The sequence below is a fragment of the Episyrphus balteatus genome, chromosome 1 (genome assembly GCF_945859705.1).
Source record: "Episyrphus balteatus chromosome 1, idEpiBalt1.1, whole genome shotgun sequence".
NCBI classification, from domain to species: Eukaryota; Metazoa; Arthropoda; class Insecta; order Diptera; family Syrphidae; genus Episyrphus; species Episyrphus balteatus.
Genome location: NC_079134.1, coordinates 61,639,045 through 61,666,447, shown reverse-complemented (window position 1 = coordinate 61,666,447; position 27,403 = coordinate 61,639,045). Strand labels below are relative to the sequence as shown.

At 35.9% G+C, this 27,403-nt stretch overlaps 3 protein-coding genes across 8 annotated transcripts; 1 reads left to right on the top strand and 2 right to left on the bottom strand.

Moving 5' to 3' along the window:
• Positions 1 to 387: 387 nt before the first annotated feature.
• Positions 388 to 12,321, top strand: LOC129907140 (putative nuclease HARBI1). 6 transcript variants are annotated; one of them, XR_008770975.1, is made up of 6 exons: positions 2,171 to 2,265; positions 2,335 to 2,350; positions 10,885 to 11,003; positions 11,069 to 11,308; positions 11,527 to 11,914; positions 11,981 to 12,318. XR_008770975.1 is itself a non-coding variant. In XM_055983214.1 (5 exons), the coding sequence occupies exons 3-5, from the start codon at positions 11,088 to 11,090 to the stop codon at positions 12,208 to 12,210; spliced, it is 738 nt and encodes a 245-aa protein (XP_055839189.1). In that variant the 5' UTR covers positions 2,143 to 2,265; positions 10,885 to 11,003; positions 11,069 to 11,087; the 3' UTR covers positions 12,211 to 12,321. The 6 variants fall into 6 exon arrangements, 1 of the variants encoding a protein (XP_055839189.1); XR_008770974.1 differs by lacking the exons at positions 2,171 to 2,265; positions 2,335 to 2,350 and adding an exon at positions 388 to 2,136 and having other exon boundaries at positions 11,981 to 12,317; XR_008770976.1 differs by lacking the exons at positions 2,171 to 2,265; positions 2,335 to 2,350 and adding an exon at positions 390 to 2,010 and having other exon boundaries at positions 11,069 to 11,139.
• Positions 12,322 to 12,610: 289 nt separating this feature from the next.
• LOC129907142 (histone-lysine N-methyltransferase 2B-like) lies at positions 12,611 to 13,967 on the bottom strand. Its single transcript, XM_055983216.1, has 2 exons — positions 13,037 to 13,967; positions 12,611 to 12,975 (listed from the first exon to the last, which is right to left on the bottom strand). The coding sequence occupies exons 1-2, from the start codon at positions 13,450 to 13,452 to the stop codon at positions 12,777 to 12,779; spliced, it is 615 nt and encodes a 204-aa protein (XP_055839191.1). The 5' UTR covers positions 13,453 to 13,967; the 3' UTR covers positions 12,611 to 12,776.
• Positions 13,968 to 26,097: 12,130 nt separating this feature from the next.
• LOC129905201 (putative uncharacterized protein DDB_G0271606) lies at positions 26,098 to 27,403 on the bottom strand. Its single transcript, XM_055980632.1, has 4 exons — positions 27,193 to 27,403; positions 26,778 to 27,070; positions 26,526 to 26,720; positions 26,098 to 26,361 (listed from the first exon to the last, which is right to left on the bottom strand). Exons 1-4 carry the CDS (start codon positions 27,401 to 27,403, stop codon positions 26,098 to 26,100), a joined length of 963 nt encoding a protein of 320 aa, XP_055836607.1.

Here is a 27,403-nt window from a genome sequence, read left to right as displayed (position 1 = left end):
TACCCAAAACCCCTTTAGTGCGCGCTCATTATAAAAAAAAAAAAAAAAAAAAAAAAAATTGCCGTACTTTTGGTTTTTTTCAAAAAATAAAACTGTTTTTGGCCTTACATCGTATAAAGTTAGCATGACAAACCATCTATTTCTTAAATCCTTGGTCAATTTTAAAATTTTTTTGGCCAATTAATTGCCGCATTGGGTTAATATAAAAACCACAAACTCAAAAAAATTGTGGCGCTCTTGGTTTCTTGCAAAAAAGTTAAAGAACTTATATGCAAACTCTAAATTATTTTTGGCCAGTTTTTTTTTTTTTAAGTAAAAAAAAAAAAATATATATTATTTATAATTTAGACAAATTTAACACCTTAATGTTTTTACACTTTTTGGTTTAAATTAATTAAACGACACGAATTAAAATGTTCACGAACAACATATATACATATACGCACGTAAACATTAAACGAGACGAGAAAATAATCAAAACACGAAAATTATCAGTGCCGAATCCCCAAGTGCCTCTAATTTATTGTCTTCCAAAGATACATAAAACGGGTGATAGACCTATTGTAAGCAGCATTTCTTCTCCTTCTTATTTATTAGCAAAGTGGTTAGTCAACGAAATGAGACAACTGCCCCCAATAAAAAGTCTGTCGGTGAAAAATTCTTTCGACTTCGTTGAAAAAGTGCAAAATGAAATCATATTAGAAGATGAAATGCTAGTGTCGTTCGATGTCGTGTCTCTTTTCCCCAGCATTCCGGTTCAAATTGCATTGGTAGAATTTGAGAAGTATCTAAATTTGATTGACATCCCATACGAGAAAAAAGTGTGTTTTTTAAATGTCGCGAAAATTTGTATGGAACAAAACTTTTTCCAATTCAGAGAAAAGTTTTATAAAGTTGAGAAAGGCACAAATATGGGAAATCCATTAAGTCCTTTAGTGTCCGAACTTTTTATGTCAGCTTTTGAAATAAATTTACAAAATCAACAACTTTTACCACGCTTTTGGTGCCGTTATGTTGATGATGTATTTTCAATAGTGAAGAAAGATAAAGTAGATAATACATTGAAAGTTTTGAACGAGCAATTCGGGTCCATAAAATTTACACTCGAAAGAGAACAAAATAGAAAAATATGTTTTCTAGATCTTGAATTAAAAAATAAAAATTAATTCACAAAATAAAATAGATGTGTCGGTTTACCACAAACCAACGAGTACCCTCCACTTCATAACAATCGATTCGCACTGTCCCATCCAACATAAACTCGCAGCCTTCCATTCCCTGACATATCGATTATGCAAACTTCCTCTATCTGCTTCAAGTTACAAATCAGAATATGAATACATCAAAAAAGTAGCAGATATGAACGGTTATTCTGATAAATTAGTTGACAAACTTATTTTTAAAACACTCAAACAAAATCAAAAAATCGAATTTGTCAACTTTATTTTCGCAAAACAGCGAAAAAAGTGAAATGAAACGTGCTTCGATGTGCTATGTGCCGGAAATAACAAACAAAATCTCTAAAAAATTTCGCGATCACAATGTTGACCTTGTTTTTTCGAACCAAAATAAGCTTAAAAATCTACTGGGTTCAACCAAAGACAAAATAGACAAGTTCAAAAAATCCGGCATTTATGCAATAAAATGTGAAGACTGTGATGGAGTTTATTATGGTCAAACAAAACGAACGATTGAAAAAAGATTCAAAGAGCATAACTCTTATATTAAACAAAATAAACCACAATGTTCAGCGATTGCAGAACATGCAATAAAGCATAAACATTCAAATTTAAATGTAAACAACTTGAGTGTAAAGAAACAAATATCAGATGAGAGAAAATTGGATGCATATGAAAGCTACTACATCCATAACGATAACAATGCTATCAATGCTGATAACGGCAACATTACATCGTACTATTTTCTCTCATCTAATAACAATATATTTGCACAACCTGGACCAGTCGTGATGCTGATGATGGACTGCAAGCAGTCCGAAATGCATTCAAGGTTCGTGTTTTGATTATTTTCTCGTCTCGTTTAATGTTTACGTGCGTATATGTATATATGTTGTTCGTGAACATTTTAATTCGTGTCGTTTAATTAATTTAAACCAAAAAGTGTAAAAACATTAAGGTGTTAAATTTGTCTAAATTATTTGTCGGTTTTTACGTGTTCAATTTTATTTATTAATATTATTTATGTAACTACATTCTTTGTTAAGTGGTTCCTATAAGGTCATAAAAAAACATTTTAGTTGGCAATGTAAGATGTTCTTGAATTTTGTAGGTCAATCGCATGTACCATTTATTTTTGTACTATTTTACATTCTAGGACTAAGATTTTATAAGTGAGTGATAGTATGATAGACAGGATGTCGGCCTCTGACATGATGTACATGAGTTCGAGTACGGTGATGGGAACGAATTTTTTTTTTTTTAATTTATTTTTTTTTATTTTTTTTTTATTTTAATTTAACATAATTTGTATTCCGATAACTATTTTTATTGTTAGGGCTATATTCCAATGACTTGTATTCAATAACAAGTATTGGAAGGATGGGTTTTTAAGTGGCAACAACAACGTACTGCTCATAAAGCAAAGTATCTAAGTATTAATATTTTAGGCATTTCTAAAATTGATTTGAATTGAATTAAATAATCAAAATATGTTCCGTTAAAATAATATGTTTTATACCGGACATTAAACGAAATCATTAATAAAGGAGAACAAAATCTCTGCGAGGACGTTATATATTATTGCTTCTATTATAATAAAAATAACAATAGTCTGAAAAAGCTGTTATTGGGATGGACATCTTTAACGTTATTCTGTTAGCCAGTGAAATGTTAATTGCTCAAACGAAAAATTACCATCTTATAATATACATATGTATAGAGCGAGCTCTTAAAATCTACAAGTAAACTAACATACACGGTTAAAAATTCTGGAACATTTTTTAATACGTTTTGGGCTACATATATATGTTGTAGGTCTACACCAAAAATGTATTGAAATTTAATACATGACAAATATTAAATTTTTTAGTTAGGCCGTGTGTGAATTGCGTTAAATAGTTACCACCGTGTAAAATTTTTGACACTATTGAGGTGAATACAAAATGTTCAGCTGTTAAAAATTTATTGGGCTCTGGGACCCGGTAAAATTTGAGTTACATTTTTTTTGCAGATGGTTTTGTTTTTGTTTTTTTTTTTTTTTTTTTTATTAAAAAGGAGTTTGATATTGATGGCAGTAAAGAGGCAGAGAAAAATATTAAACAATAAGCCATACAGCTGAAATTTTTTTGTTCGTGTTAAATTCGTGTTAAATTTTTGGCACTATTGAGGTGAATAAAAAATTTTTAGCTGTTAAAAATTTATTGGGCTCTGGGACCTGGTTAAATTTGAGTTAAATTTTTTTGCAGATGTTTTTTTTTTTTTTTATTAAAAAGGAGTATCATAGCAGAAAAAAGGCAGACAAATTATAAATAATAATCCATATAGCTGAAATTTTTTTAATAACCTCAATAGTGTCAAAAATTTTACACAGATTTAACTATTTAACGCAATGCACACACGGCCTCAATACAAAATGTAGGGTAATAACACCAGCGTATAAAATAAAGAAGAAATATTATTTTCTTTTGGTGTTTGTTTAGTTTAATTAAGTATATTAATACATAACAAAAAAAGGCAAAATAGGCAGCTAAATAGCATTCTTCGAAGCAGCGCACATAGGAGTATTGTCATCAAAAACCTGGCCATAATTATTTTTCGTGGTTTTTGTTATTATTTCTGTTTAAAATGAGTATTCCTACAAGAAAATACAATATAAACCTAGTTTTTGTTATTTTTATTTTTTTACGAAAAACTAAAAAAATTGAATAATGGCCTGTACTCCGCCTGTCGACATTATTTTTCCCAAAATTTTTTCCTCATCCCTAATACGCAATTTTCAGTTTCTTTTCTCTCTTCCCAAACCTTAATTAAGATCACCCAAAATAAAATACACTAATAACATCAGTAAATTTAATTTAAAAATAAAAAACGTTGCATAAAGTAAATAGTATTTTCTATCAGAAAGTGAAAAACTAATTGACCCTCGATTCTCTAAAGAGCACCTAAGAGCACCCAATTTTTTTTGCATCGTGTAAAAGAATATATAAACTAACTCATAAGTTTCAACTCATCGCAGAATAACGGGGTATACTAAAACAAAATCATTAAAGTTCTAATAATAACTTAACAAAAATATCAAGTTTTTAGATACTAGTTCTAAGCCCGAATTAAAATAGAAAAAACCATCTAACATTTTCAAAACTTTATTAATATCGTTAATAAATAACTGAAGAAGAATTCTCCATTTAAATTTTTTTAGATTTCTATCACAACACTTCGATATCGCATATAGAATAACACTTACCAAAATACTTCGAATTCAAATAAAAATGAGGTAGATGTAGTTAATTTTGAACTCATTTTTTAACAAGACACGATCGAAAAACAAAAAAATGAGTGCAGCATATTGACACAGGTTTATTTTGCACCCACTTTGCCAAACTTTTTGGTGTCAATTTTGATTTTCAGAAAATCGACTTATGACCAGGTTTTTACTGCAAATACTCCTATGTGCAGCGTAGCACTTGGGTACATACCAACCCAACTAACAATTTCACTTCCACAAGGGTCTAACGAAGATGTTTCGATTTTAGAAATATTGCTTGTATACGACCATAGAGAGGCCCATCTGGCCCACCCGAGAAGCTTGATAGGCCTTAGAAGAGTCATATGCAAGTTGATTGGAGAGACTCATAACATGTCTTTAATGCCTTATAGAAACAACCAACATTTGAAATTTGAAAGTGTGTATTATTGTTGCAGGCTTTTATTTTTATTTAGAAGCTCTGAGTAGACTTGTCGAAGGATTGTGAAAGTCTAAACGAGGTATATCCCAAATAGAATAAAGAAAAAAAAATATTTTTTTTTCATTTTATTTTTTTTTTTTTGTGTACCTATTACATTTTATTTTTTCATTTTCTTCTTTGTTTTTGATCCAGACAAGTTTTGCTTCTGAAATAAAATTTCCAAACACAATTATATGTATTGAGAAAAAAACTTCTTACTTACTTGACGCATTTTGCTGGATTTGAACCTCGTACATCCTGATTGATAGTCCGGTACCTTACCCATCGAGCTACTCAGGTATATAATAAAAGAGTTTCAAATTTGGACTAGTTGAAACCAGAGCTTCCTAAAGGCTTCGATTTAACTTCCTGATGAGTTGCACTATCTTAAAGAATATGGTGACCATTTGTGTTTTTTTTTTTTTCAAAGTTATTATTTTTGGTTATTTTCTGTTTTTTTTTTATCTTGTAAAAAATTATTTAATAAAGACTAAATAATATTATATACTGATTGTCAAACCATGTCATTATTGAGAAGATGAAAGAGAATAACTTGTTACTCAAGAACAATTTTTTCTGGAATATCTGAAAAATTCGGTTTTTTTTAGACTTTAGAGGTTTCACCCGGATGCCGTCAAACCCCATTTTTCCGAAGCAGAAAAAAAATCTTTAATTTTTTTGGGCTTTTGGCTTCTTCTTAAAAATTAGAGAATTAACTTTGTTTTGAACTTAGATAAAAAATCTAAAATGTCCATCACTATTTTATATTTAAATAAGTGGAGAAGATTAAAATCTTGTTTTCCTTTCTTCTCTACTTACTCGAATATGAACTCCAAATTGGTCAGTAAACCATTTTTAATATCACTATTTTAAACCAATTACCGATATGAAAAGATTCACTTTTTTATTTATTTCTTTATAACAATGAATAAAAAAACCAAAAATGGTCACCATAATGGCACTTATCCAAATATTTCTTATTCTCATGAGTTTGCTTGACAGTTTAAAAAATTTAGCTTGTACTCACTTTCACAGGGCTTCTAGAAATAAAATTAGTTCGCTTAGGCAAACTTATAAAATTAAATGCTTTTTACAATGTTTTGCTTGTACTTAAAGGACTTCTACAAATATAAATATATATCCCCTAACTTCGCTAAGGCAAACATATAAAACTAAAAGCTTTTCGCGCATGCGACGGAAATTGAACTTCTTTTTTTCTCACACAGAGATGAAAAACATACAATTATGTAAGTCGTTATATTTGAAAGTGATATTAAAGAAGTCAGTTATTGGCTTTTATTTCTTGTGCTTCTACAATGGAATTTCATGTGGCCATATTGAAATTTAAACGAAATGTTTTCATTAATGCTTGTAGAAATTTTATAAATTCCACTTGCACTAGGTTTCTAGGAAGCGGTTAACGAAAGTTAAGCCTCGGAAGTTTGAATTTTCGATTCACAAACTAAATAAAAGCCCTGTAGAGATAATAGCTGCATGAAATTAAAGATCCTAACCTTGTGGAAGTAAAATTGTTAGTTGGGAAGTCTGTGGAGAAGCGCTAAAGTAATCTTCATTCCCAAAATAGGGAGGAAGGATACAACCCATCCAAAGTCATTCAGGCCAATAAACTTAACATCTTTCCTACTGAAAACATTGGAAAAATTAATTGACAACTTCATGAGATCAGAGGTACTCATAAAAATGCCTCTGAATAGTCGCCAACATGCCTACAAACAGAAAAAAATAGACCACATAAAATAGAACAAAAACAATAAGATTTCTCTATGGTTTTCATCCAAGAAGGAAACCTTATTACAACAATCGGGTTTTCCTTATTGTTTTAAATCTGCAAAAAAATAAAAAAAAAGATGACCAGGCTGGGAATCGAACTGGAGACTTCAAATCATTAGTAGCCCACCCTACCACCTGAACCAACCTGCCATGAAAATATTGATCGCGATTTTTGTTCTAGTGCTAAGTTGCAAAAAAAAATCAACTTTTCAGTCAAATTTTAATAAGATTTTCTCTATAAAAATAATAAGAAATCTCCTTAAAAAAACCTTATTAATCGTTGATTTTAATTAGATTTCCTTATGAAATGTATGGACGGTAAAACAATATGGCAATCTATTAATTTTTAGCGGGTCATATCTTTCTCTGTGCAGGGCAGGTAAGTCAACTGAAACTGCTCTATACGAATTAACGAACACCGTACAAAAAGCATTAAATGTTAAAGAAACTGCACTATGTGCCTTCCTAGATATAGAGGGGGCCTTCGATAACACCTCTCATGAATCTAAGGCTCATGTAAGAAAAAGTGTTCCGCCCACCATTACAAAATGGATTGAAAAAATGTTGAGCACAAGAACGGCAGACGCAACTACAGGTGTAACAACACAGAAATTTTTGAATGCATTTGATAGCAAGGTTCCGTAACAAAAGAAAAAAATGAGAAAAATTAAGATTTGTAGTCACGGCACATAAAAAACCGTCACAGGGTGACCATTTTTTTTTTCAAATGCCCATAACTCCCAAAATATATGGCTGCGATTTTTTTTATTATTTTTCTGATAACTGTCACCACCTGCCCTATCCACCGTTTTCGTTTCGACGTTTACTTTTGGGACACCCTGTATGTAATAGGTACCTGTTATTCGGATGGAAATAATCTGCTTTATCGAAAAAAATGGGCCTTATAATACGAGTAAATTTGAAACTCGGTGAAACGCAAATTAGTCAATCGAAAAGTACAAATGCACCTACCGAAAAATATTTTCTTTTTCCATATCTCTTTTACCTATTACAGGAAAATATAAAATCAGGGAAAATACATCAAAAATTGTTCTCGTCAGAAAATTTGTAAAAAAAATTGTTTAGCACCCGTACAGATTCAAATTCTATAGGTAAATTCCATAAGAAGTGGCGAGTATAAGTTCAAAATGGCTTTAACACTAATTTTTAGCAAAAAGTATGTTTTGCAACAGTTAGAGTGTAAACTCCGATTAATTTTATAGAAAATTTCGAGATTTCATTCAAAGCTGTGTTTGACACATGATTTTTTGCAAAAAGTATGTTTTGCAAGAGTTACAGTGTAAACTCCGATTAATTTTATAGAAAATACCGAAATTTCTTTTAAAAATGCGTTTAACAAAAGTTTTTCGCAAAAAGTATGTTTTGCAACAGAAACAGTGTAAGCTCCGATTAATTTTATAGAAAATACCGAAATTTCATTCAAAGTTGTGTTTGACACATGATTTTTTGCAAAAAGTATGTTTTGCAAGAGTTACAGTGTAAACTCCGATTAATTTTATAGAAAATACCGAAATTTCTTTCAAAGTTGTGTTTGACACATGATTTTTTTGCAAAAAGTATGTTTTGCAAGAGTTACAGTGTAAACTCCGATTAATTTAATAGAAAATACCGAAGTTTCTTTTAAAAATGCGTTTGACAAAAGTTTTTAGCAAAAAGTATGTTTTGCAACAGAAACAGTATAAACTCCGATAAATTTTATAGAAAATACCGAAATTTCTTTCAAAGTTGTGTTTGACACATGATTTTTTGCAAAAAGTATATTTTGCAACAGAAACAGTGTAAGCTCCGATTAATTTTATAGAAAATACCGAAATTTCATTCAAAGTTGTGTTTGACACATGATTTTTTGCAAAAAGTATGTTTTGCAAGAGTTACAGTGTAAACTCCGATTAATTTTATAGAAAATACCGAAATTTCTTTCAAAGTTGTGTTTGACACATGATTTTTTTGCAAAAAGTATGTTTTGCAAGAGTTACAGTGTAAACTCCGATTAATTTAATAGAAAATACCGAAGTTTCTTTTAAAAATGCGTTTGACAAAAGTTTTTAGCAAAAAGTATGTTTTGCAACAGAAACAGTATAAACTCCGATAAATTTTATAGAAAATACCGAAATTTCTTTCAAAGTTGTGTTTGACACATGATTTTTTGCAAAAAGTATGTTTTGCAAGAGTTACAGTGTAAGCTCCGATTAATTTTATAGAAAATACCGAAATTTCTTTCAAAGTTGTGTTTGACCCATGATTTTTTGCAAAAAGTATGTTTTGCAAGAGTTACAGTGTAAACTCCGAATAATTTTATAGAAAATACCGTTTCTTTAAAAAATGCGTTTGACAAATGTTTTTTGCAAAAAGTATGTTTTGCAACAGAAACAGTGTAAACTCCGATTAATTTTATAGAAAATTCCGAAATTTCATTCAAAGTTGTGTTTGACACATGATTTTTTGCTAAAAGTATGTTTTGCGAGAGTTACAGTGTAAACTCCGGTTTATTTTATAGAAAATACCGAAATTTCTTTAAAAAATGTGTTTGACAAATGTTTTTTGCAAAAAGTATGTTTTGCAACAGAAACAGTGTAAGCTCCGATTAATTTTATAGAAAATACCGAAATTTCTTTAAAAAATGCGTTTGTGCCTGGCTACACATACACAGTGATTTTTCACTCGATTGAAAAATCACATGCGGTGGCTACACGCTGTTGTGCCCAATCACGTTCCACTTTTACATTTTCTGGGAACAAACGTCAAAAAGAGGAAAAATTTAGCAATGGAACTGTACTTCCCTCAGAAAATTCAGTTCCCTTCGTGAGCATCTTTCCCCTTCACTCCTCATCCCTCTTGCCTACAAACTCACTGCTTAAGCGATTGAAAAATCATCGTGTAGCCAGGCACTTTGACAAATGTTTTTTGCAAAAAGTATGTTTTGCAACAGACACAGTGTAAAATCCGATTAATTTTATAGAAAATACCGAAATTTCTTTCAAAGTTGTGTTTGACACATGAATTTTTGCAAAAAGTATGTTTTGCAAGAGATACAGTGTAAACTCCGATAAATTTTATAGAAAATACCGAAATTTCTTTCAAAGTTGTGTTTGACACATGATTTTTTGCAAAAAGTATGTTTTGCAAGAGTTACAGTGTAAGCTCCGATTAATTTTATAGAAAATACCGAAATTTCTTTCAAAGTTGTGTTTGACCCATGATTTTTTGCAAAAAGTATGTTTTGCAAGAGTTACAGTGTAAACTCCGAATAATTTTATAGAAAATACCGAAATTTCTTTTAAAAATGCGTTTGACAAAAGTTTTTCGCAAAAAGTATGTTTTGCAACAGAAACAGTATAAACTTATGGTTTTTAATAACTCGAAACCAGAAATTGATTGGAAATAAAAACTATCTCTGTGAAAAACATTTATCCCAGAATATGGGCTAACGCAACAATGGCACTGATTTGAAGAGTCTCTCGGAAATGAATCCTGCCCAACTGAAACAAAGAATTTATTAAATGCATTAGCTACAGCTGAAGGATCTGAGATAAGTTCGCCACTGTTATTTAATATTATCGAATTGATATTATCACTCATATTTCTATTAATAATGCTATTAACAATCTTCCATTCCTTTTTAAGGTTCCCTCGTGACATTCTTATTTGATTGTGATAATAATTATCCCTACATATTTTGATTTCCTCATTAATTTTACGACTCATACGATTTTGACGGTTTTTTAAACAAATATTATTTGGGTGCTTATTGCATTTAACGCGTAATCTATGTTTTTGTTTTATTTTCTTCAGAAGTACGTTGTTCATCCAAGGTTTATGTCTTTGTTCAGACTTTCTCACCACAACTAGGTAACTCGAAGCAGCAATGACATTTTTCAAAATTTCGAAAAATAAATCATAACCCTTAGCTAAGTAGATTTAGAATAAATCTCAAGATTTATTTTAAATCTACTTCGCTAAATCTAAGATTTGGGTTCAGCTACCCTAAATCTAAGATTTTATCATACTTTCAATCCGAGATTTAGAATAAAACTCGAGATTTATGCTAGTAGGTACATAAATTATTTATGAATTCATTTCTAGTAGGTACTCGTATGAAAATTAAAAAAAAAAAACAAAAACTTCAAACCGAGAAAAAACAGTCATAATTTTTTTATTTCAATTTTCAGATGTATTGAACAAAAAATAATGTGCAAAAGACAACAAATCCATGACAACCTGTAGAAAATGTTCGAAGAAGGTCGTTTGGATGTGCCTGTCATAAAAATGTGAATGATTCAGTAAAAAGGTAAATTCATAAGACATCTATTATTATTATGATTTCTATTGATTAGATTTCAATTATAATTTTAGAGCAAATTGGACAATTCGTATGGTACCTATGAAGTGTGGCACCGATCACCGATGTGATGATTGTTGGCAAAGTATGCTGTATAGCTGTATTGTATACCTGTTCGAAGCACCTCGAAGCACGATTCGCATGAAATCGGAAGTTCAGTTTTGTACTAAAAACACTTTCTTCGGTCGGAAATCTTAAATAGCTCCTTAAGCTAAAAGCTTTTTCTTAGTTTGGAATTTGCAATTGAGAAGAGTGTAAATTATTTTAATGAAATAATTGCTTCTGGATTGCAAGCTGTTCATATCTCCAAATTTCATTCTTTTGACATGTTTTTTTTTTTTTTTTTTTTGAAAAAAGTAGAAATGTGTTGATAGAATGTTGATTTTTTAATTAAAAATTTAACAGAACTTATGTTTAAAAGAAGTAAATTGAGTTTTACATTTTTTTAAAATAATATTCCTTTTTCCCCTAGGTTGTATGTGATGCAAATCAGCGCGTTACTGATGTTGTTGCTCGTTGGAGAGGTTCATCACACGATTCCAGAATATGGCGAGAATCGTCCATATATCGTCGTTTGCAAAGTATGGATTTGCAAGGAGGTGTTATTCTTGGTGATGGTGGTTACCCGGGATCTAAAATATTATTGACACCATTTAGAATTTCTGCCACCCTCTCGGAGCCAGAACGGCGTTATAATAGAAGCCATATACGTACTAGGAATCACATAGAACGTTTGTTTGGACAGATAAAAAATAAATTTCGATGTTATTTTAACGGGATACAACTGAACTATGGAACTGCAAAGGCTTCGATAGTTGCTATCTGCATTCTTCATAACATTTCAAAGGATTCTTTGAATGGTATGTAATGTAGTACGAGGAAATATAAAAAAAAATAGTTTTATAATATGACTTTTTTCTCAACAGTGGGCTTCTTAGATGATTCTGATATAAATATGCCTGATGATGATGATCAGAATGACGATGATCAGAATGATGATGACGGTGACGATGACCCCTTGGTTGTATTACCAGGGCGAAGACTAACTGGGGTTATTACAGAAACCAGTTTATCCAAAAATATTTTGCTTGATAATAAAACGAAACACCATATTTTATACGAATTTCATCATTTTTTTTTTTATTTTTTTCAATAGCTAATATTAGGAACAACAATTAACATATAAAGGATAAATAAGAAAAAGAAATAAAAAAGAACTTAACTCTTATCCTAATAAAAATGCTAAAGTAACAAAAAAGTATAATAATTCAATTTGGTAAAAAAAAATAACGCTTACAAACTAAGGTCAACATCGTATCGTCGTTGTACACGTATGTTAAATCACAAAATAAAAAAAACAGTTCAGTCTGTTAAAAAAAAAATTGACTTGATGGTCAATTATTGCTTTTAGTTTTTGTAGTTTTAATAGTTTTCGGTATGAACCAGTTAGATTTTTCCGACAGTTAATCTACTAACAGACGAAGAATCACTTCGAGTGATTCCTCGTCCGTTAGTAGATTAACTGTCGAGAAAATCTAGCTGGTTCATACCGAAAACTATTAAAACTTCTAATGATCTTTTTCTTCTTGATTCTTAATTTTTAAATTTGTCAAAAAAAGTTTTCTTTCTTGCACTTCTAATTTTTTTTTAAAACGGCTTCTTCAAGAGCAAGAATTTTTTCTCTTTTTTTGCTTTCCGTGTCTACCTGCTTTATTCTTTTATTTAGAAGCTCCTCCGAGGTAGGCAAGGAAGGGCATTTCCGGGCTCTTTTTTTTTATTTTTGCCGCTAGTTATTTTGGGCGGAGGAGTGGGGCTTTTTTCGGGTTGGTGTGGTAATGGTGGTGGTGATGGTGGTGATATTGGTGGTGATGGTGATGCTGGTGGTGATGGTGGTGGTGGTGGTGAAGACATCGGTATTTCTCTGGAATACAAAATTTTTTTGAAAATTAATTACAAATAATTTAACCAAGAAAATATTTTACCTTTCATTGTATTCAGCGGCGTATATTGCGTCGCTGTCAAATTCTGCAATGTCTTCTACAAAATCTATAGCTGATATCTCAGCAATTTCGTAGTCCGCCTCCGCCGGCTCCTCAGGAGGCTTTCCACCACCAGTCTCCTTCTGAGATCTTTTATAATGGCTAATATTGGTTCTGGCTTCTTGCTTGTAGCGGCTCCACCTGTCCCTTATTTGCTTCGGTTGTAAATAAAATCCACTGGCCCGAAAAGAAGCTGCAATGCCTTCCCAGGCTTCTGTTTTAAGTTTCAAATTTTTTCCATCATTCATTTTTGAATCAATGATATCGGCCACTGGTCTCACCGCTTCGATAAGCAGCTCCTTCATTGAAGTGGTCCAATTTGCTGACCGTTTTCGTTTTTGGTTTTCCTTTTCAGCCATATCTGAAAATAAATGAATATTTATAAATAAAAAGATAAACACAAATGAATATTTAAACAAATAAATTTGTCCACTTACTTTGAATAATTTGCCGCCAATATTATAACTTTACAACAACTTGTTGACTTGACAAATGTTTTTTTTTTTTTGCTGTCAAAATGACAGTGCAAACCGTGCGTTTATATTTAATGGTGCGTTTATAGTTCAGTTTCCCAACTATAAATTTAACGTGGCGTTAACACTTAACCTGACTATTAAATTGGTTATTGGTATGGGGAAATATTTAACGCTCAGTTAAATATTTAACTGAGCTTTAAATTTGATTATTGGTAAGGCCCTAAGACTCGAGATTTATGCTAAATCTACTTACATAGCTAAATCTCGGATTTAGGGTAGGTGGAAACGTAGTATTAGAGACATTAACTTCTTCTTAAATAACCTCCCAATTGAAGAAACGCAACGTATTATTCAGCTGAGTAAAGTTAATTCTCGCCTGGTAAGGTAGAGAATTATGTTTACTTTTATTTTTACTTTTCAGGCTGGAAAACAAAATACCGGTCATACAGTGGTCTGAAATTTGAATATCACAATTAATACCATAACATTGTATGGGCTGAATATTAATGAATCGTCCTAAAACGTGGTCAAGATAGGTACCCGATATCGGTCTTGTTATTTCATTAACAAATTTAGTTAAACCATGCTCAGAAATAAGCGCAAAGTAGGAATCTAAAGAAGGGCTAGATTTTAGCAAGTCTAAGTTAAAGTCACCCAAAATAACAAGATTACCAACTCTCAAATTCCGCAAAGAACAGAAAATTCATCCAAAAATACATTAACCGAGTATGCATTAAATCTATATACACAAACAAAAGTAAATAGCTCATTGCATAGCCAACAAGAAATTTTTATTACATCTGCACTCGTCAAACTATAGTATTTTAAATCACATACATCATATATATATCCCTTACAAAAACACCTACCCCTCCAGCTGAATACGAATCGTTTGTATGTGAATAAAAATTATATCCAGAAATACTATAATCATTAACTTCGAAAGAGTAAATCCAAATTTCGGATACAGAAATAATTTCCGGTAAATTTTCAAAGGCTTCCAGCTAACTAATAAATCGAAATTTTGCCGAAGACTTCTTACATTTTAATGTATTACAAACAAAGTTTTATTATATTTAAAACTGTCATGAAAAACTTTAAAGTTACAATTACTTATGGTACTTAAGGTAAGGTTGTTGTTTAGGAGATCTTCTTGGTTCATATTTTAGATTTATATTTTTTTTTTTTTACAATTTTGAAGCAAAGCTAGATCATCAAAAGATCTTACAACAACAACCTTTCCGTTTTCCACTTTTCTTAATAAAATTTGAGAATAACTATACCATAAATGCCTATAATTGTTATCTACTTTCAATTTTTTAGCTGCCATAAATAGAGAACGAGTATATTTCGTAAAGCAATCGTTGATATTAATGCTGGAACTGTCTTTGCTTGAGTCACCAAATAAGGTAGTGTTTAGGTTTTTTCTTCCATTTCTTTTGCTCTTCATAATTTTACGCTTCACATCAGTTGATGCAAGTTGAATGCAAAGAATTTTTGTCGCTCCATTATTCTTAGCGAAACTTTTCACATAGCATTTCTTAATGTCTATCGGAGGTACAGAGACATGTAAAGCATCGCAAAAAATCTTTTGAGCGCACTTTTCTGCATTATCATTGCTTACATTTGGTACACCAACAATTTCGACGAAGTTATCAAATTGTTTCTGCTCCCACCAATTCAATTTGCATTCTAGTTCGTTGACCTTTGATTTCAGATAGACATTTTCTTCACTCAATTGCTGCACGGTGCTTAGAAGGAGTAAATCCAAATTTCTGATCTGTAAATCCAAGTTACTGTTTATTTGTTTCAGACTTAATATTTCCTCATATAGCCGTTGAAGTGTGATTTCATTGCTACCTGTTTGTACTTTGTTATCCTCAGTTGACAATCGCTGTGTTGGAGTTGTTGTTACTTGTTGCTGATCATGCAATGCATTCATAGCTGTTCCATTTTTTGATTGTTTTTGATATCCAGAAGATTGTTGTTGTTGTTTATCTGGATTTACATCGGTTGCTGTTGTTGAATGTGATGACACTGGTGCTACAGAATATAATGTTTTTCGGCGAAGATGATTACATTTGTCGCATCTATATTTGATATTATTCGTGTTCATATATTCAATGTCATTAGGGTTAACATTAATGCACGCACAATGAAATATGCACTCGCAATCAACACAAGTTATTTTATGAATTTCATTCCAATCAATTTTCTTTTCGCAAATTAAACAATGATTGATGATAGGAAGTAAAATTTATTAAAATACTGTTTAACTTTGGAGAAATTACAAAAAAGGGTGCACCCCACGACACTTTAAGTAACACGTCCGCTCTAGTTGAAGTTTGGTTTCCTCAGTACTTCTAATGGTTGTATTCTTGACAGATACAAATCATTTTTTGTGCGAAGCCCTCCTACAAGTTTTTGATGCGGAATGTATAATTAAAACGTAAGTAATTTTTTTTTTTGACGGGAGGAAATCTTCAAAAGACACTTGGCACGACACCAAGTAGTGTGGGACTCTTAACCACTAAAACCACCTCTTTATCAGGACCTATCTTGAGAGATCGACATCAGATTTTTCTTTCTTAACTTTGTAAAATCACTTTGGGGGAAGTTTAAACTTTAAACACTTTCCCATGTTTTTTTAGACCATAAGCTCATGAGGCTTGGTTCTTCTTAATCTCCGAACATGGTTTCTGGTATTCAAGACGGACACCATTTCAGAATTGGTATGACATTGCAGTCTCTGATTATGGGATACAGAGTATTTTTTAACAACTTCTGTAACCGTTTCTATTTGTAAGTCACGATGTAGATCGCTATTTCTTATGTACCAAGGTGCATTAACTATTCCACGAAGGACTTTGTTTTGGAATTTTTGGATGATTTCGGTATTTGTTTTCTTTGTACAGCCCCATAATTGGATACCATAGGTCCAAACAGGCTTTAGTACTTGATTATACAGCATTATTTTGTTTTGGGTTGATAAATCAGAGTTGTTACCAGATTAAGATTAGGGTGAGAGGTGGGAATAATTCGCCTTATCACTGCGGCCTCTGATGGGCCTATTGTGATGTCCTCTTTTTAGAGTTCACGTAGAAATCCTGAGTTTAGAAAACTTAGTATGTTTTTGGGTGAACTAGCGGCAATGTTTTCCGCTTCGAGATAATACCCTCCGAGGTGACGTCGACGTGTATTGATTAAGCAATTACAGTGACACAATATGTGTTCTGCTGTTTCTTCGTCTTCGTTACACATTCTGCAGGTATCGTCTTGTGTAATGCCCATGGTCTTGAGGTGTTTTTTTTACTGAGCAGTATCCAGTAAGAAAGCCTGTGGTTATGCGAATCTGACTCCTGGGGAGTGTGAGGAGTTGTTTCGTTCTGGCGTGGGAGATGTTTGATATAATTTTTTTGGCTTGTCTGTTACCTTTCGTATGCGTCCAGTAATGATTAGCCATATCTCTTAGCCATTTATTAATGTAATGTTTTGCAGTGCTTGTGGGTATGCCACAGAATGGTCTTGTCATCATGAATGTAGATGCGGAACCTTTTCTGGCTAGTGTGTCTGCTATTTCATTCCCAACGTGACCGCTATGACCAGGTATCCAAATGAGTTGAACTCTGTTTGTACTGGCAAGCTGGTGTAGAAGTTGTATACAGTCCCATACCAGCTTTGAGGTGACTTCATTGCTCCTAAGAGCTTGGAGTGCGACTTGCTGTCAGAGAGAATATAAATTTTTTTGTTTATTACAGCTCTGTTTAAGTTTTCTCTGAGGCAGAGTTCAATTGCGAATATCTCTGCTTGGAATACGGAATTGAAGCTGTCCATGCTCTGGTGCAGATAAGTTTTGGTGTTCATTCCGAATACTCCGGCCCCAACACCTTCATTTGTTTTGGAGCCATCTGTGTACCATACATGAGACTCGCTATTGAAGATGGGTCTGTTCTGTTCCCACTCATGTCGTGAGGGGAATGTGACCTTATAGTTTTGGGTGAAGTTATATCTTGGGAGACAATTGTCTACTAGAGATATTTTAAGTAATTCTTCCCTATTTAATTCAGTGAGAATATCAGAGTGAATTATCTTGGAATTAGAGTTATCTTCTGCGATGAGCCTGTAGCCGTTGACCATGGCTTCTTTCTTTAGTAGGAGATGGAGTGGTGGTAGATCTGTGATAACTTCTAACGCTGCTGTGGGGGCTGTTCTCATTGCTCCTGTAATATTTATACAAGCTAGTCTTTGTAGTTTATTGAGCTTGGTACTGTTTTTTGTTTTGTTTTATGCCACCAGACCGGTGCAGCGTATGTTATAATTGGTCTGGCAATGGCTGTATAGAGCCAGCGAGAGATTTTGGGGTTGGCACCCCAGTTTTTACCAGTTAGACATTTGCTGGTCCATAAGGCAGTCCTGGCTTTGTCAATGGTTTTCTGTATATGAGAGTTCCAGTTGAGTTTTTCGTCTAGGGTAACCCCTAGATATTCAACTTCCTTTGAGAATTCTATCGCTTCACCGAATAGAGTAGGCTTTATAAGTTTGTGTTTATTTCTTTTTCTGGTGAAGGCGACTATGGTACTTTTTTTAGGGTTGACGGTAAGTCCAACTTTAAGGCACCAGTTTGCGACTAGATTGAGTGCTCTTTGTAGAAGATTCGAGATCGTGTCTTCGAATTTACCTTTAATGAGGATCACAATGTCGTCAGCATAGCCCTGAACATAAAATCCAGCATTGCTAAGTATGACAATCAGTTCATTAACTACAATGGACCACAGAAGTGGGGAGAGAACCCCGCCTTGAGGGCATCCTTTTGCAGCTGTGATTCTGATTTTGTCATTGCCCAGTGTGGCATTAATTTTCCTGTGACTAAGCATATGTTGAATCCATCTGCATGTGGTAGGATCTACCCCTGTGCTGAGGATGCAGCGTTGTATTTGAGCATAATCAGTGTTATCGAAAGCACCCTCAATGTCTAAGAAGCAACCTATTGCAGTCCCTTTGTCGTTAAGGGATTTATCAATCCGCATTGTTAATTCCTGAAGAGGAAGCGTGGTTGATTTTCCTGGCTGGTAGGCATATTGGTTGTTGTGAAGAGGTGTTGTTTTCAATGGCCCGTCCCGTCTAGTATCTTTTCCATTGTTTTCAGGAAGAATGAGGTAAGACTAATTGGTCTGAAGGATTTAGCTTGGTCAGTTGGTCTTCGTCCTGATTTAGGAATGAATGTGACCGTTACTACTTTCCAGCTTGTTGGTAAGTAACCCCATGCGTAGCTTGTTCTAAATATGTTTATTAGCATAGGTGTAATTAACTCATTTCCTTTCTGAAGGAGTGCTGGAAGATTCCATCTTCTCCGGGAGATTTATATGGGTCGAAGGAATTTATTGCCCATTTTATATTTCCCTCATAGAGCATATCCCTTGCTCTTTTCCAGTCCTCTCTGTTTGGTCTGGTAAGCCTGAACTGAGGAGAAGGACTAGATAGATCTGAGGGTATGACTACAGAGTTTGGAAAGTGAGTGTCCGTAAGGATTTGTAACGTATCTGGACCATTTTCCGCACGCGTGCCATCCGTGTTTTTTTAAGAGACCAATATGATTAGTGTGCTCTTTAGCGAGAATTCTGTGGATGCGAGCGCTGCTTTGTATATCAGATAGATCATTGCAGAACTTTTTCCATGATTCTCTTTTGGCTCTTCTAATCTCAGTATTGCAGTTGGTTAGAGAAGTGCGGTATGAGGTCCAGTCTCCATTGCGCTTGGCTTTGTTGAATAGTTTTCTGGTCAGCGTTCTTAGCTTTGAGAGCTTGGCATTCCACCATGGTGTTTTTCGTGTGCCTGATTTCGTTTTCTCTGGGCATGCGTTATGGTAGGCAGTGGTGATTGTTGCATTAAGACTGTTGCAGCTTATTTCGAGGCTGTCAATGTCTCTGATGCTGTTTGGACAGTTTCTGATCGTTTGCGAGATTTCTAGGCAGTAGTCGTCCCAGTTCGTCGCTCTCGGTTGTCTGTACGTTAAGGGGAGTTTTGATTCTGTACATATATCAAAACAAATTTGCCGGTGATCTGACATTGATGTTTTAGTCGAAACATGCCAGTTTTGTATAGCATTACCTATGAATGAAGTGGATAGAGTGAGATCAAGGACTTCTTCCCTGATTCTGTTCATGAAAGTGGGGCTATTCCCATAGTTTAAGATTTCAAGATTATTTTTGAAAATAAATTCTAGAAGGTACTCACCCCTTTTGTTTGTGTTGGAGCTGCCCCATACAGTGTGGTGGGCGTTAGCATCACAACTAATGATGATTTGCCGGCCTGTTCTGCCACAGTAGTCTATAAGATCCTGCAGTGGTGTGAAACTTAGGTCGGCAGAATCCCCTGCCAGGTAGGCTGAGCAGATGACAGCTTCTGACCTACCCTCCGAGGTGTGCAGCTGGATGATAGCTGCTACCATGTCCTTGTTGGTGTACTGTGGAATAGGAATGGTTATTATAGATTTATTTATCATAATGCAAGCTCTAGGTCTACCTTCACTACTAGAATCATAAATTAGCTCACCTGATAGGCCTTTTATCTGGTCTTTCACTATGTAAGGTTCCTGGATAAAGGCTATATCAAGGTGTTCCTTATTGAATCTGTGGCTTAGTACTGCCGAGGCAGCCTTCGCATGCTGCAGATTAATTTGGATACACCTCAATCCCATGGTTATTGTTGAGCGGGTTTACTGGCAGGAGCGCCAGTATCAGTTCCAGGTGCCGCGATAGAGTTATCCCCAGGGGTCTCATCGGTCCGAGACAAGTCTTCAGACGTCTTAGACTTCCTGGGGTTGGCAACTTCTACCGTTGACCCACTGATTGTAGGAGCATCTGTGTTTGCTTCCTCTGTTGTTGCAAGGTCCTTAGAGCTATCGCCCTTGTTGTTTCCTTGCGTGCCAGTGCCTTCCTGTCTTGAGTTTGCCTTGATCCTAATTTGGATCTGAGAGAAGTTCAAGAACAGTTTACACTTTGACTTCAGAATGGAGTCCTTGGATTTCTCATCGACAGAGAAAGTGACGTGATAACCGCCACTTTTTTCTTTGATGATCCTGAGGACTCTCCATCCTTTGGTATTTAAATCGGTGTTTTGTTTTCCAAGCCGATTTAGAAAAATGTCTTTGGTGAGATTTTCATCTTCCGGGACATAAGTAACGCAAACGTGTTGCTTGGGTATATCGTTGCCCTGAGTGACACGTAGTTTTGCGTCCTTCCATGGCTTTATTTTTTCTGCCGTAGACATGAGCCATTTTTTGGTCTCTGTGTCGTGACAGGTAAACGAGAGCCATCCGTCTCTGTCCGAGACGGTTACAAACTTAATTGCTGGACAGTTTTTGTCTGCTTTGTCCATTTCTTCCAGAACACTTTTTCTGACCAGTTTGGTTTCGCGCTCCGTAAGTGTTTGTAATGGATGGAGAAAGTGCATAATCGCGACCTTACATTGGGCTGTGGCATCCCGATAGGAGCCCCCTGATGTGCTTGGTCGTGATTGATTACCTTCTTTTCCATGGTTGGATCCAGTTTTGGCGGCACTGCTGGGCTTGTCTTTGCTGGTATTTGGGCTGAATCTGGTCTTCTCGTGAGCACGATGCTTCTTCGAGGCTGCTCCTGCAGGGGAGTTTTCAGCTGACCGTTCCCTTTTGCCCTTGTTTGTTGGCTGCACTGATGCGCCTGCCTTCTTGTCTGCTAGTATTTTAGCGTATCTAGCCTTTTCTCTGCGCCTGGCTTCTTCGGGCTCAATGCCGTCTCTGATCTGCGCAGCTATACGTCGCTTCTGAGCCCCAGTGAAATAATCTTTCTGCTGGGGCTTGTTGACGTGTTCGTTACCCTCAATCATAGAGCTTGGACCTTGTGGTGCCTGAGCATCTAGATTGCCCTTTACATTGGGAACGGGCACGGCTCCTGTATATGGGGGTGGTTCGACGAAATCCACGTCCATATCAGTCCCTGGTGAGCGGAGTAGAGCTTCTTCATCTGACTAAGTTATTATGTTGTCAATCAGTAAATGATTTTTGTTATTGGTTTTGTTTTTGTTTGTGTTTTTTGTTTTTTTTTTTTCCATTTGAATCTCACGAGTATGGCGAGAAATATAAGGTCAACTATCTACAGAGCTCCCATGTAGACGTAAGGCTAGTTACTATGCGAGGTCGCCCGGTGTCGCATAGGGACAGTACGTTCGCGATGCACATGTTTTGTTCCCTGCACCATTCAGTCCTCGGCACGTATTCCAACTACCTTGACTTGGGAATTTTTGTTTGTAGGAGGGTAAGGGAAGGTAAGTTGAGTAGGGAAATAGGAAAGAAGGGGGGAGGGGGAGAGGAGGGGAGGGGATGGCTGCATCTTAGCTTCGAATCTCCTCATAGGGAATGTTTTAGTCCCAAGAGTCATTGACCTCTACTAAGCCTCCGCACCGCGACAAGGTGTACAGCCCCGCAAGAGGAGTTGTTACCAAGTAACCAGTACATTTTTCGATATTTCAAGTTTAGTTCTTCTCTTTTCTTTTTGATGTGCTCTTTCCACTTTAGCTTTGCATTCAAAGTCATTCCAAGGTATTTGGCCGTATTGGCGTAAGGTACAGCTTGATTATTAATGAATATTGGAATATTGTTTATCTTTTTATTTGTAAAGTTTATATGTGAAGATTTTGTTTCATTGAGTTTGATACGCCATTTTTCGTTCCAATCTCTGACTGTATCGACGGCATATTGCAGCTTAACTGCTCCCCTAGAGACACATTTGTCGGGTACCAAAATATCATCTGCAAAAGTAGCCATTATGGTGTGATTCCCAACTGGGATATCCCTTGTGCATAGTAAATACAGGGTAGGACCTAGGACACTTCCTTGTGGTACACCGGCTTCTATTTTCTTCAATTCCGAATATTCTTGATCGTACCTTACTCTAAACAATCGGTCTGAGATGTACGATTTTAATATTTCATAGTACTGTCTGGGAAGATCCCTTTGCAGTTTGTACTCAAGTCCCTCATGCCAAAACTTGTCAAAGGCTTGAGCAACATCTAAGAAAATAGCTGAACATACTTGTTTTTCTTCTAATGCTTTTTCTATTACATCCGTTATTCTATGAACTTACTCTATCGTGGAATGTTTATTTCTAAAGCCAAACTGATGATTTGGGATTAACCTTCTTTCTTCTATAATTTTGCTAAGTCTCTTCAGAAGCAGTTTTTCAAAAACTTTTGCCATAATTGGTATAATTCTGTAGGTGGCTTACCTTGCTTGGGTATGACAATAACTTCAGCAATTTTCCAATGGTGTGGGACATACCGTTGCTTAAGGCATGCATTTATTATATATTGGAGTTTTATGAAGGCTTTCAAAGGCATTTCTTTCATAATCTGAGCAGTAATAAGATCGTAACCTGGTGATTTTTTATTTGATAGTTGATGTAAACATATACTTTTTATTTCTTTTAATCTTACAATTGGTATTTCACTTTCATCTATCTTATCAACAAACTGTAAGCTATTTTCAGCCGCGTTTGTTGGGTATGGCTTAAAAACATTCGCAAGATGCTCCGCGAAAAGGTAAGCTTTTTCTTTTGGGTTACCGATCCATTTCCCATCTTGAGATTTTAAGGGAGAGTTTAGTAACTGCGGTCTTTTCAGGTGCTTGGCTGCTTTCCATAGTGAAAAATCGGTTGAAGCATCAGTCGTTAAATTCTTTAGGAATGTACTGAGTGAATCATTTTTGAATTTATAAATTTGTTTTTTAAGATTGTTGCTTATATGGTTAAACGTTGTTTTATCGTCTGGAATTTTAGTATTTTGCCATTTTCTTCGAGCTCTTCTTTTCTCTATTATCAACTCTCTTATCTCTAAAGGATATTTTATTTCATTTTGTCTTCTATTAGAAAATGTTGGAGTACTTTCTTCAGCGGCCTGTTGCATATCAGCAATAAATTGTTCCACTTCATGGTCAATTTGCTCGATTGTATCCATGGGAGATCTTAAATTTATAAAACTTAAAAGCCTTTCTCTAAAATCACTCCAGTTTGTTTTCTTATTTACAAGCTTTGGATTACTTTTTTCTATTACTTCCGATTCACTTAGTGATAGAATCACTGGAGTATGATCTGATGACAAGTCATAATTACCTACGACACTAATGTGATTTCGTTTGATTCCTTTAGCTACAAAAAAGTCAATAATGTCTGGTGTTTTGTTAGTATCGGAAGGCCAGTAAGTAGGCGACCTGGAGGAAAACGTAAGTAATAAAGAAAAAAAAGTATTTTAGTAAACTTTTGTTATTTATTACGGACTTTTGTGTTTAGGCAAATCGAAAAAAACATAAGTACTATTGTACAAAAAGATCACCAAAAATTATTTCTGTATTAAGAAGATCTGCCCAATCAGTTAAATTGAATTGGACCATGACAAAGAGCTCTACCTTCGTAACTAACAGGGTGTTAGCCCCAGCATGCTCGGCGATGATGGCGTTTGCCAAGTTCTCTTCATTAAACCCGGTAAAACCGCGATTCTCAGATCGCCATTGCGTAATATCATTACGTAGATAGAAGTGATGAAGGAGGGCCCTGTTTTCAGGTCATGGTTCGGGTTAATGCTAGCATTTACCTTGTACACTTGCTGGAAGGCAGCACTCACCGCCTCCACTTTCTCTTGCGGATCTTCGATTATAAAGAGGTCGTCGTCCAAGATGGCTTCCCCTGGATTTATGCCTGCGGTCAGAAGTACGTCTCTGTTTTCCACAGTTCTCTGGAGTTTAAGACACGGAAGCTCGTTTTGATCATTCCGTCTAAAAATGTTATTAATCTGCGGAAACATACTCGGGTCGCTAGAATTAAGTCTGAATTTTTTTGTCCCAATACAGATTAATAGACAACCTATAATTTTCTTTTATCAACTGGTTGATGTTTGTGATCGATGACTTCAGTGTTCTAATCTCCAGATCGTGTGGGTCGGTAAATCGCCTTTATAAACGTTTAAGTCTTGTCAATAGTCCGCTTTTTTGTGTGTGGAGTGCTTCAATAGTCGCGTTTCGGTAAACGTTATTTTGGTCACGTTGTTTGTATTTAGATATCGTTCTGTTCAACGTTTGTAGGCTGGTATCGTCCATTTGTTGGAGATAACCATCAATCTCACTGTTCGACAGATTTCTGTCGTTTGGAGGGGCTATGTTATTCGAACGCAGTTCACTTGCTAAGGCATTGGTGAAGCGTGGCCAGCGCATCTTACCGTAGTTATAAGAATGCTCCGGTACATACTCCTCCAATTCCACAAGTTCGTTCGGAAGCTGTATTGCGGCGGCGAGTCCGCAGTGGTCGCTGTCGTACTCAATTGTACGAGGGCAGTTTCTTGGGTGTTGGCCCACAGAGTCTGTTATTGTCAGTCTTGAGTCTAGAAGCAATAAATCCAGAAAAGAGCCGCTTCTTGGAAACGATGGCCTTTCAGTAGCCAGCAGATCAACCCTATATTCAATATTGTTCAGACTCATCCAATTATACAGATGATTACCTCGCTGATTCTGTATTTGATTTCCCCAATCTTGGTGTTTGGCGTTCAGATCACCGGCCATGAGGATATAGTTTTCCTCCAAATTCAGTCGTAGGACTTGAAAAAGTTTTTCGAGTTCTGCCGTAAAGTCAGTTGGTTGAGGTGCTTCTGGCGCATAAGCTGCGACTGCATACACCCGCTTTCCATGTTGGAGAGGGATGCATACTATGCACACCTCAAGCGATCGAAATTTTCGCACTTCACTATTGTATATTACCTTATAACTAATGCCTTAACGTATGAAGACTGCAACACCGCCCCCTTGAGTGGAGTCGGGCCGGTCTCTTCTTACGATATTGTAATTAATATTAGTCAGTTTATGTTTCTGGTTTAGCTTAGTTTCGCTAGCCATAAACACATCGGGACTTAGATCTTTCAACAATTGGAAAAGGTTAGCTCTACGTTCGACCCTAATCAGTGAATTTACATTCACAGCTAGGATCCTAAGGGGCCTGTCTGACAGCGCGCCCATTACGATCTAGGTTGCGTTAAGCTAGGCAGTTGAGTGTAGATATGATCTACCCTCACTGTCTGCTCCCTTATCTGGCTTTGAAGCCCTGTTAACTGTGCTTGAATGCTCAGTAACAAGGTCAAAACCTCTGATTCTGCCGCCAGTGCTTTAGGCACGGAGGCCTGTTGGGCAACCTTTGGTGGGTTTTGAGTCGCCTTTGGCATTGCTCTTTGCGCCATTTGGGCGAAAGAGATGCTTGGGTTGACGATAGGAGCACGCCCTTCTGGACGTTTTTCTACGACAGCCTGCTTCGCCGTTTTTTGCTGCTTCATTTGCTGAAACCTCGGACAGCCCCGATAATTAGCAGGGTGCCCGACGCTTCCGCAGACTGCGCATTTAAGCTGGGCCTTATTTTCGACCCGTTCCTCCCCGAGTTTGCACTCCCCCTTATTGTGGTTCTCTCCACATTTTACACAGCGCGACTGCATTTCGCAGTTGGCTGCGGCATGGCCGAACCTTTAGCATCGCACGCATTGAAGCATGTCACCGCGCCTTTTTAATTTATTCCAAGTGACAACCTGGTAGTTGAGGATGGTAATATTCCTCAAACTATCCAGTTTGCTGTTGGGCGAGAGCTGCACTAAAAATATCGGCAGTTTCCTCTTCTCCCGTCTGGACAAAGCCATTTGGAATGGCTTGACGCTGATGATCTCGATATCACCACTCGCTTTGCGGCAAAGCTCATCATAGAGCATCTGGGGTTCCGTGCAGGAATCTATGCCCTTTAGAGACCGTTTGGATTTTCTCCAACTTAGGGGCATAACTGAAGTACTCAGTGGTGGCTTCATTATAATTTTTTTATGATCGTACACTGTACTGCAGTGGATCGCATGTTTGTTAATATTTAATCTTTTAATATAAAATTTTTCGCCAATGGCCGACTTACATTAATGGTGTCCTCTAGCTCCATTTTGTAAACATTGATGGGTGGCACATTCTCTTTTTTTGGGTTGTTTGTCTGTGGCTGCTGCTGGTGTCCTATCTGCTGCTGCTGCTCCTGGGCCTGCTGCTGATCAGTCCGCTCCTGCCGCTTACTTCCACTGGGCTTGGTAGCATCTGGTGCTTGTTGTTGTTGTTGCTGCTGTGTTTTTTGCTGTTGCTGTTGCTGCTGTGGCTGTGCATTTTGTTTTTGCTGCGCCTGTGCTGGCGATTTTTGAATTTGCTGCCCTGGCACTTGGACAGGCAGCTGTTGTTGTTGTTGTGCATCTTGTGCTGGCAATTGTTGTTGTCGTTGCCGCTGTTGTTTGGTTTGCTGTTTTGGCTGTTGCTTTTGTTGTTGCTGGTTTTGCAACTCTAATTTTTTAGCCAATTGTTGTTGTTGCTCCGCTGTTTTGGCTGCATTAGCAGCTTCTTTATCGCTCGGCGCGTCTCCTGCTTTGCCTTCAGCATCTGAACAATGGGTGCTACTTGTGCTTTCAGGCGCTCCATTTGCTCCTCAAACTCTGAGATTTTCTTTTGGAGAATAATCTCCTCCTCAAAATCTTCGTTTTCTTGTGGCGGCTCTGATGCAAGATCCGCAAATGAGTTACTGCCGCCAGTATAGTGCCCCTCACCTCCTTCAGATTCATAACCAAATTCCTCGTCTGTTGGCAGGGCATTTTGTTGTTGTTCACGTATAGCTGCTAGACTTGCTGTAGATGTTCGCGCCGTCTCCTCCCCTTCAGCTGGCAGCTCAGCTGACGGGTCTTTGGAACGACGCTTCGACGCGTTCGGCGGCAGATTCGGCGCGAAGATCCGTCTCCTCCTCTTCTTTACTCCTCCCAT